Source organism: Dendropsophus ebraccatus, chromosome 14 (assembly GCF_027789765.1).
Source record: "Dendropsophus ebraccatus isolate aDenEbr1 chromosome 14, aDenEbr1.pat, whole genome shotgun sequence".
In the NCBI taxonomy this organism is placed as follows: domain Eukaryota; kingdom Metazoa; phylum Chordata; class Amphibia; order Anura; family Hylidae; genus Dendropsophus; species Dendropsophus ebraccatus.
Genome location: NC_091467.1, coordinates 25,089,220 through 25,100,732, shown reverse-complemented (window position 1 = coordinate 25,100,732; position 11,513 = coordinate 25,089,220). Strand labels below are relative to the sequence as shown.

The 11,513-nt window shown below is 42.1% G+C and overlaps 1 protein-coding gene across 1 annotated transcript; it reads right to left on the bottom strand.

The window, feature by feature from the left end:
* Window positions 1–4,171: 4,171 nt before the first annotated feature.
* Window positions 4,172–7,982, bottom strand: LOC138771843 (keratin, type I cytoskeletal 14-like). The gene is made up of 8 exons (XM_069951850.1): window positions 7,785–7,982; window positions 7,589–7,671; window positions 6,887–7,043; window positions 6,630–6,791; window positions 5,656–5,781; window positions 5,348–5,568; window positions 4,942–4,976; window positions 4,172–4,176 (listed from the first exon to the last, which is right to left on the bottom strand). Exons 1-8 carry the CDS (start codon window positions 7,953–7,955, stop codon window positions 4,172–4,174), a joined length of 960 nt encoding a protein of 319 aa, XP_069807951.1. The 5' UTR covers window positions 7,956–7,982.
* Between the last annotated feature and the right edge of the window lie 3,531 nt (window positions 7,983–11,513).

Sequence of the window (11,513 nt, the reverse complement as noted above, 5' to 3'; positions counted from 1 at the left end):
ACCTCCATCATGTCTTGCTGGCAGTTCATGATGGGAGTTGTAGTTTTTGGCTGTCAAAGATTGGAAAACAATGATTAGAGAATGAAACAGTACAGTCCATTAATTATAGGGGACAGTGGCACAGTACATGAGGGGGAAGCAGTGGCACAGTACATTAGGAGACACGGTAGCCAAATACAAGAGGTGGAGGCAGTGGCATGGTACTTGATAGGACATAGTGGCACATCAGGGGGACGTCACCTTAGAGTAATTGGATATTACGTTTTTTTGGCCTCTGACTGCGCCTGATTGGGGGAGCAAGCTAAAAATTTTGCACCAGGGCCCATCAGCCTTAAGCTACGCCCCTGCCTGTGGGTGTAGTGGTTGATGACCTATCCTGTGGGTGTGGTGGTTGATGGCCCATCCTTTGGGTGTGGTGATTAGTTGCCTATCCTGTGGGGTGGTGATTAAATGCCTATCCTGTAATTGGGGTGATTGATGGCCTATCCTGTGGTTGTGGTAATTGATGGCATATTCTGTGGATGTGGTGATTGATGGCTTATCCTGTGGATGTAATGACTGATTGCCTATCCTGTGGATACAATGACTGATGGCCTATCATGTGGATTTGGTGATTGATGGCCTATCCTGTGGTTGTGGTGATTGATGGCTTATCCTGTGGTTGTGGTGATTGATGGCCTATCCTGAGGACTTGGTGATTGATGTCCTATCCTGTGGATGTGGTGACTGATGGCCTATCCTGAGGACTTGGTGATTGATGGCCTATCCTGTGGATGTGGTGACTGATGGCCTATCCTGAGGTTTTGGTGATTGATGGCCTATCCTGTGGATGTAGTGATTAGTTGCCTATACTGTGGTGTGGTGATTAATTGCCTATCCTGTGATTGGGGTGATTGATGGCCTATCCTGTGGTTGTGGTAATTGATGGTCTATCCTGTGAATGTGGTGATTCATTGCCTATCCTGTGGAAAAGGTGACTGATGGCCTATCCTGTGGATGTGGTGACTGATGGCCTATCCTTCGGATGTGGTGATTAGTTGCCTATCCTGTGGTGTGGTGATTAATTGCCTATCCTGTGGTGTGGTGATTAATTACCTATCCTGTGATTGGGGTGATTGATGGCCTATCCTGTGGTTGTGGTAATTGATGGCCTATCCTGTGTATGTGGTGATTCATTGCCTATCCTGTGGATGTGGTGACTGAAGGCCTATTCTGTGAGTGTCGTGATTGATTGCCTATCCTTTGGATGTGGTGACTGATGGCCTATCCTGTGAATGTGGTGACTGATGGCCTATCCTGAGGATTTGGTGATTGATGGCCTATCCTGTGGATGTGGTGACTGACGGTCTATCCTGTGGATAGGCAATTAATCAGTCTTGCCTCAAAATCCCCTGAATTAAAGTAAAGGCATATACATGTGGATGTGGTGATTCATTGCCTATCCTGTGGATGTGGTGACTGATGGTCTATCCTGTGGATGTGGTGACTGATGGTCTATCCTGTGGATGTGGTGACTGATGGTCTATCCTGTGGATGTGGTGACTGATGGTCTATCCTGTCTTGCCTCAAAATCCCCTTAATTAAAGTAAATGCATATACAGAACACTCAAGATCATTATGTTGCTGGAAAGAATAGATTTTATTAGATAATAGATAATAAATAATGTTCCGGAACAGGATAATGACTTTACAGTCTGGTCTCCACTTTGCACATGATCCATGAGCTGCTCAGCTACATGTATGAGAGAAGATCTCACTGATCACCGAACAATCACAATGGTAGCAATGATAGGGGTACATACATACATACATATACTGTTGGCTGTCTGAACATGCACATTACAATACTTTGTTTTAGTTTCTGAAAGAAAACCTCTGTATAAATATAAGGCTATGTTCACACTACGTAAGTGCCGCGGAAATCCCGGCCGTTGTTACAACGGCCTTGATTCCTGCGGCACTTACGCAGTGCTGAAGCCTGAGGGAATCCTGTCCGGAGTTTATACACATAGTATACACTCCGGCCGGGATCCCTAGCGGTGCCATAGAAAACTGACATGCCATTCAGTAAATAGCGGCCGCAGAAAACCCCTATCAGTTCACACAATAGAGAGAGCGGCTACGGCCTCTCGCTCTATTGTGTGCTGTGGGGAGTTCTGATGTGGGTGCGCACAGATGTGCCCGCATCAGAACTCTGCAGCCCGAAATATCATCCGGCCGGTACTGCAGTACCAGCTGGGATGATCTTTTCAGAGACCAGCCATTCCGTGACCTGGCCGGGTCACGGAACGTCCGGTCTCTTACTAAGTGTGAACATGGCCTAAAGCTTTACCAGAGCACGGAATAAAGAATTTGTAGCAATTCTTCCCCATTGTGTTCCTCTTCAAATTTTTTCCATCCCTTTTTTTTAGGCTAAGTTCACACAAAGTTTTTTGGGACGAAAATACAGCCGTATTTTGTTAATTACGGTCTTGAATACTGATCGTGCTCTTTATTTACAGCTGAAATTTTTAAATGCAGTTGTATTTTCACCTCAAAAATGTTGTGTGAACATAGCCTTAAAATGTTTCTAGTGTTCCCTCCTATTGTGCATGTCTTTACCCATTTGTGCATTTTTTACCCTTGTGCCCCCTCCATTCGCTTCAATCTAACATGTTTGATTGAAAGACTTCTGAGGAGTGTAATGCATGCAGTAGGGAAGTGGCATCAGAAGCCAATCAGTAAATGGGAAACACTGAAGTAGAAGGTGATATGTGGAACCAAAGGGTAAGCATCTGACTTGGATGCCATTTTGCCCTACAACTAAATTGTACCCTATAGGCTCCTGTAAATTATTTACCACTGGGGAACTACTTGGCTTTCTTAACCCAGTCCCTCACATGGTACACCTTAACCGCTTTCCTCTGTTTCATCAAGATGTTGTACCCCAAGCCATTGGATTTTTCATCACTTTCTTTTGCCACCTAAAATTAAAGATAAAGGCAAGATAGAAGACAGAAAGGATATATATGATAATATAAATGGGAGCAAAGTGGAGCATCATCTTTTACTTTGTTGGATGATTTCTTAAAGTGTCCCCCAGGCACTCAAGGTTTTAACACTTTTCATGACTTTAGTGGTGTCCTCCACTTTGGTGTCCAGAGGAGTGATGACCTCCATGGTGGTGACCTCCATGATGGTGGCCTTCATGGTGGTGACCTCCATGATGGTGAAGACCTCCATGGTGGTGGCTTTCATGGTGGTGACCTCCATGGTGGTGGCTTTCATGGTGGTGACCTCCATGGTGGTGGCTTTCATGGTGGTGACCTCCATGGTGGTGGCTTTCATGGTGGTGACCTTCATGGTGGTGGCTTGCATGGTGGCCACCAGAGGAATGATGTTCTCCTCCATGATGTTTTAGGTGGTGGGAGCTCCCACTATGGTGACCTGAAAAATGATGTGTAATATTAGGTAAATATTCTGACCCATACCACGCACGTAACTATACACTACACCTAAAAATTGGATATTAAAGGTTTGTATAGGACTATAATAAAAAAGCGCCCAAACTGTCCACAGATTGTTTGCATGACTGCAGCTTATTCCCATTTACTTCAATGGAACTCTGCTGCAGAGGCAACCCATGGACAAGAATAAAACTATATTGTAGAACTATATGGGGTAATGGTCACACTCAGTTCCTTGTCCAAAAACTCTTCTGCCCCATACGGATGAATTCATACATGATAGTCGCAGACATTTATTCAACTCTAAATCAGTTCCAGTGAGGTTCCTTTTGCAACATAGCTTTCTGCAAGCATGATGAGACTAATGGGACAGAGTCAGTCTGCATCATATTTGACACTTGTGAATTAACCTATTGTAGATTTTACATTGAGACACAGAAACTTCAAGCTAAATCTTTTCCTATAGACAGGTACGGTGCTCCTTAGAGAAGATAACAGCCATGTTTTTTTTAACCCTGTAGAACCTTTTTAAAGCATACCTGTAACAAAAGAAAAACTTTTGACATGTCAAAAGTTTTTATTGGTCAGAGTCTGGGTGTTCAGACCATGACCGATCAGGAAAACAAGCAAGGAGTTTTTCCATTGATCAATAGCACCTATTCCACAGAGCAATTTTTGGCCTTTTCAGCTGATAATGTCCCCATGCAATACGGCCCTTACCCCCTTCACTCTATAGAGAACATATGAACATTTAAAGGAGAAGTCCGGCGAAAATTTTTATTTAAGTGTTGTATTGCCCTCCAAAAGTTATACAAATCACCAATATACACTTATTACGGGAAATGCACATAAAGTGCTTTTTACCCTGCACTTACTACTACATCAAGGCTTTACTTCCTGGATAAAATGGAGATGTCACAACCCAACTCCCAGAGTTCTGTGGGCTGTGGCTGCTGGAGAGGATGATGGCAAAGGGATGCTCAGTGTCCCTCCAGTGCCCTGTGTCCCTCAGTGTCCTCCTGCCATCATCCTCTCCAGCAGCCACAGCCCTCACAGCTCCGGGAGTCGGGTCGTGACATCACAATTTTATACAGGAAGGGAAGCCTTGATGCAGTAGTAAGTGCAGAGAAAAAAAGCACTTTTGGGGGGCAATACAATACTCTAATAAAAATATTCACCGGACTTCTCCTTTAAGCTGTTCAGTCAATTAAAAGCTTATAGTCACCTTATGTCTATTGACAATAAGTATAAGACTTGTGTTCCTTAACTTTACCATTCACACTTCATCAAAAATCCTCAAAACCTATAACATTTACAAGGCACCTCATTCCAAACTATTAAAACAATCATAATCCCATCCTATGCTGAGACCATGGTTGGCTCCAAGGGTAAACTTGGCTCCAGTAGTATTATATGCTCATTTCAGATGTGTAAAAAAAAAAGACAAAAACTGGTAAGATTGAAGAAGAATTAAATTAACTCATTAGTGACTTACCATGCTTCCCATGTGACACGCCATGTTCTGAAATACTGTAAAATAGACAACAAAATTCTACATTTAACAAAAAGAACTTCAAGTAGTTATTAACTATCCTAATATGAATACAAGTTTGGCATTTGCATGACGGGATGGCCAATGAGGGAGTCCGTTAAAGGAACTTAGAAGGCCTGCCCACCTATTTTACCAAAGGCATTGAAAACCAGTGTGAAAAAAGGTGCAAAAATGGAGACTGGGAACGGCTTGTCCTTTTTTTTATGTAGCAATAAGGTCTTTTGAAGTCAGTAGGAGATGAAAGCTGTTTAATTGGGACGATCCAATAAAGTAGAGTCTATTGTGTCCTCTGGACCTTACTTAAAACCCTACAGGAGATATGCAATTTTACATTTCCTCATATACATACTTAATATCATGTCCATCCAGCAAGCGCTTGTATGTAGCAATCTCCATCTCCAGGTGGGTCTTCTGGTCCATTAGAACCTTATACTCATGGTTCTGACGTTCTAGATTAGCTCGAAGTGTAGCAAGCTCAGCCTCCATATTGTCGATCATGCACTGTAATTCGGCAAGCTTTGATCCAAAGGTAGATTCGGTTTCGGCCAAAGTGCCCTCCAGTGCTGCTTTCTGGAATGCAATAAATCTGCAATAAGTTCATCCGCGTGTTCCCTCCTGTACACTTATTAATCATTAATCACAAGCTAAGCCACCTACCAGACTCAGTTCACTTTGTAGCTCAATTTCGAGAGCCTGCAGAGAACGCTTCATTTCAATGAGCTCAGTTTCAATGGACTGCAGTTGTTCTGAGCTAGAGGCCACCTCGTGACTGAGCTCCTCACTCTACAACATGAACAAAAATAAAAACAAAATTGTATATATCACAGCTTAATATATCACAACATATGTCATATATTGCTATCCCCTCCACATCCCCTTCTTAGAATTAAGCCATCTCAATGATGAGCTACTTGCCACAAGGTTTGGCTCTATAGAATCCATATGATCAACTAGGAAGCTCCATTAAGCTGCTCACTTTCCTTGTGGTTGCCGCTTCGTTGCTTCATTGGGCCCATTTAAATCAGTTGACCATCGCGTAAGTTTTTCAGATGCGGATCTGCTCTCTTCTGAGGCTTGAAGAGTCAGGTCCCACATGGACTGCCACCTTCTATGACACTCATGGAGCTTTGGTGACTGATCCATTTGCATATTTGACTCATGTTTTATCATGCACACTATATCAAGAATATATATACAAATGGGTTCATCATTGCGAGCTATATAGAAAAAGCTCTAACATATATATAGGTACAAACGCCACCTGCTCATTAAAGAGGTGGTGAAACAGGGGATGAGAATCTTTGGAGTTGCCTCCTCCGAGCTTGGCCCTCTCTCCCAGGCTCAGTACGGTTGGCAGAAAAATGGGAAGGGGGCCAGGTGGTTACAAATTACACAGGTTTTAAAAGTTAAAAATGATCTCATAGGGGGAGATTTATCAAACTGGTGTAAATTAGAATTGTCTTATTTGCCCCTAGCAACCAATCAGATTCCACTTTTCGTTCCTCACAGATTCTTTGGAAAATGAAAGGTGGAATCTGATTGGTTGCTAGGGGCAACTAAGACAATTTTACTTTACACCAGTTTGATAAATCTCCCCCATAGTCTTTACTAGGCAATGCCAAATAACATACCATTTCGAGGAACATCTGTTCTGCTTCTCTAAGATTTTTTTCCATGAGATTTTCATATTCCTCCCGAATCTCAGACAAAGCTTCATTTAAGTCAATGGATGGAGCTGCATTCAGTTCCACGTTGATTCTGGCACCCAGCTGGGTGAGAAGATACTCGATCTCCTATAGTGAGACGTGAAAATTTCATATGTAGATTTTGAAGAAACCATATTACTTTAGAGATTTATTTTTATATGTACTATAACTGTTATTTTTACCTCCTCACTGCTACTCCTAAGACCATTCACTTCTCCCTCAAGGCTTTGGACATGCATCTCCAGATTGCCATTTTCTCCATTCAGTGCTTCCAAAACTCTTCCCAGATTATTAATATCCATATCTGTGTTGTTACTCTGAGTGAGTTCTTGCTCATACCTTTAGGATACAAAAAGTCACATGTTTACATTCATATTAGGTTAGTCTATTAATCCAGTGAAAAACTTGGATGTTTTCTAGAATACAGTATACTTTCAGAATGGAACACAAGCATGGGTGCTTATGGTGGGAAGGTGGTGTAGGAGAGCATCAATGTGAAGCTAGCAGTGGTGGGAGACAAACTGTCCTTCAGTAGATGCCAACTGAATGTTTGACCAAAAGTAAAGGACATGTTAAGAATGTTACCCTTATTTGATTAAAAATAAGAAGCCTAGAAAAGAGTTGTGTCGGATTAAGATTATAAGAAGAATCTTGAGCAAATAATTTGGTGGAGGCCCACCTACTGCATAACATATGCCTTGTCTATGTTAGTCATCAATGTTAGACCATTCTTGGAATATTTCGACAATGGAAGTTCTTCTAGTTAACAGTTTCAGCAAACGGATTTGGGAGACAGCAAGGAAGGCCACTGGGCAATTGCTCCATGCCCATGTAGTGGACAGCATGTTATGATCATTACAAGGACATCAAAACACAGCACTTACTTGTTTCTGTAGTCAGCAGACGCCAACCTGGCATTGTCAATTTCAAGCATGATATTAGCATTTTCCAGGGTTGCCTCCATAATCTAAACAAAAAATTTACATGGTTTGCTTAAGGTTTTCCATGCTGACAATTATATATAACAAATAGATATGATAGAATATCAAAAGTCATTTATATGCGTTATATATGTCTTACCTGGTTTTGGAGTCCATTAATGATTTTGAAGTATTGAGTACCATCAGGGGGTGTTTTTGGTGGATTGTTTTCGTACCATTCAAAGATCTTCTTTTCCAGCTTAGCATTTTCCATCTCCAGTGTTCGAACCTTACCAAGATAGGATGATAGGCGTCCATTCAATAGTTGCATGATTTCCTTCTCATTTACATCAAAGAGACCATCAACCTTGGAACTACTATGATGTCCAGAGCTGCTAGAATGACCCTCATGGCTATGGCAAATATACTTGGGAAAGGACACTTCTTTTTTGTGGTGACCACTGTGGTGAGACTTCTGAGAACTTTCATGGTGAGATGTATGGTGATGAGACACATGAGAGCCTCCATGATGAGACATGTGGTGGCCTCCATGATGAGATGTGTGAGAACCTCCATGATGAGACATGTGAGATCCTCCATGATGGGACATATGGGAACCTCCATGATGGGACGAGTGATGGCCTCCTTGATGAGATGTGTGATGGCCTCCATGATGAGATGTGTGATGGCCTCCATGATGAGACGTATGATGGCCTCCATGATGAGACGTATGATGGCCTCCATGATGAGATGTGTGATGGACTCCATGATGAGACATATGATGGCTACCATGATGAGGCATATGATGGCTTCCATGATGAGAAGTGTGATGATTTCCACCATGGGTCATATGGGAACCCCCATGATGAGACATGTGGGAACCTCCATGATGAGACATGTGAGAACCTCCATGATGAGACACATGAGATCCTCCATGATGAGACACATGGGAGCCTTCATGATGAGACATGTGAGATCCTCCATGGTGAGACACATGGCAGCCTCCATGATGGGACATATGTGAGCCTCCATGGTGGGACATATGTGAGCCTCCATGATGGGAAGTGCTGTGACTTGAAATATTTGGGTGGTGGATTCCAACATGAGTACTAGCCTTATGGGATCCAGCTGTAGAATGGCAATGCTTCATGCTGTGGCTCATGTTGACTTCAATGCTGAATCCTCAAAGTAACATAAATGTTACTGTGACCTGGTTAAAAACAGACAGAATGAGAAAGAATGGCTTGCTCCTTCATAAGCCTCCTTTTATAAAATCCTTAGTGGGTGGTATGTCTAAACTATTAATATTTATGGGCATGTTGTAAGCATCTTTATACTGTAGCATTACTCGAATGTTTTTACTGTTTAATAAAATAGTTTTGTATAACCTCTTTATATAAATGACTACAAAGAACAAAGGGCTCCTATAATTTTATGGCATTGATGCACCTCAGAAGTGGACATTTGAGTCATTTTTTTGAGATCATGTCATTTGTGTGGGCATCATAGGACCTTTTAGCAAATGGAAACACCCTTAAAGCCCACAATAGTAATTGTGACTAACATACATTGAAAGGCCACTGTATCAAAGACACCATCTCATATAGCCCAAAGAACGACAAGGTACAGTATGTGTTTAGACATGATAACTGGACACCAGTGCTGTAGTTTTCAACAGTTTTATCACTGGACAATCTTGACCTTTTTGTCCACAGATTATGTCTGCAGCGTCCCATCAGTTGGATGTTTTTCTCTCCACCACACCATTCTCTGTAAACTCTTAACATTGTTACTAGCGATGAGTAAACTTGCAGAACTTTCAGCCTAACCCAAACACTCGTAATTTGATTCCCAGTGGCTGAAGAAGTTAGATGCAGCCCTAGGTCTGTCAGAAAAATATGTATGTAGCTTATGGCTGTATCCACGTTTTCCAGGACTCCCTATGGCTCTACACAACTTCTTTAGCCACCATAAGTCAGATACTCATCATCAATTAAAAAAAAAATCCCACAAGGTAGGTACTAATGGCTAGTACTCCTTGCTTGTCCACGTTTTCCAAAACTCCCTATGGCTCTACACAACTTCTTTAGCCACCATAAGTCAGATACTCATCATCAATTAAAAAAAAAATCCCACAAGGTAGGTACTAATGGCTAGTACTCCTTGCTTGTCCACGTTTTCCAGAACTCCCTATGGCTCTACACAACTTCTTTAGCCACCATAAGTCAGATACTCATCATAAATTAAAAAAAAAAATCCCACAAGGTAGGTACTAATGGCTAGTACTCATTGCTTGTCGTTCCCATCACTTGATTTTTCCATTCCAATGTGGGTTCACTTGATGCTCCCTTAATGCTGTAGGTCCTAATATCTATACAGGAAAGTTCCAATTGTGATAATATTGGTTCTCCAATAAAGGAGCTATTCGATGTAGAAGTCTATAAATTTTAAAGGCTGTTTTAGGGCCCTTTTACCCAAAAATCGATAAAAGGTACCACAATTAGGGGAATACCAAGCAAATGCATGGGTAATCGGCTGACTGAATTTAAAAAATCATTATCAGGCATACATCTGCCTAAATAGGGGATGAATGGCCCATAAAAATGAACAAACCATCCTGCCTTGGGTTGGGTTGGAAAATACACATTTGGGTCTGAGGTGAAGGTTCAGGATACTGTGGCATTATTGGTAATACTAGGGGATACTCTGAACTGTAGCCTTGAAAACGCTTTGGCATAGTAGGCATCCTATGTTTGGTTTGGGCCGTTCACTCTACGGAATCGGAAACCCTGACCACACGCAGACTTAACGCCGACATGTCAATTCCCTCAGCGGAGAGGTGTGGAAAGCGGAGGCACGCAAGCCCCCCCGCCCGTTCAAACAGATAGAAGGCAGGATTCGGCACCGAGTACATGCGGGGGGACAGGGAGTTGCGCACGGAATCTCAGCGCTGATTCCATAGTGTAAACATGCCCTTACACCTATATTGACATTGTGCTGACATTTTTAATATATTTCTGCAGGCTATATGTATTAAAGTTTTTCTGCCATTGACATAGTGTGCAATATGGACTTATACTCTGACGTATTATTTCCTTATGGTCCCTGAAACGCCTCCACCCCCATGTGGCATTAGAATGATCATTGGGGTCTGAACATCCAGACTTGACCAATCAAAACACTTGACATGTCTTTATAACCTGAGAAAAGTTTTTTTTTCCTACTGTATATGATAGAAACTCTTTCAGAAGACTTATTTCAGGTGATTGGGCTGGGTCAGTTTATACAACAAATTTTCCATTGACCAGAAATAATAATTGTCATGTCACCAAAATTCCAAAGGGCTGACAGGCTAATATTTTTTTTACATGGCTTTAAAACAAATTCCAGGGTGTAATATGCATATTATATTGTTGAGGGTGGAGTAATTATGGATTATGTGCGTTAATGAGTAGAATGTGTAAAGCCACCCTGGAACATCATTCAGTTTATGTAAATCTTCATAGGTAGAGATGAACAAATCAATTCGAAACAATTGAAATTCATTTACAAAATTTAGAAATTTATGGAAAAAAAAAAGAAATTTGTGATTCACTTCAGATTAATCAATACAGGAGTGGGAGCATGTATTAACCCTTTTACGACCTGGGAGTCATTGATGCCTCAATGCCCAGGTCATGTTTGGACATCAGTTTATGTCATAATGATCCCATAAGCTGATGTCCCCTAGCTCTGCCCCCTCTCCACTGTCCCCTGCTGCTGTTACTATCTTATAACAGCGGCAGGGGAGAGAGGGGAGGGGGCAGAGCTCACGGGCGCGCGCCCAGCCTTCTCTCCCGAACCCCGCCGGCTTCCGTAGCCTGAAAACCGGAAGTCTGAGGCTTCCGGT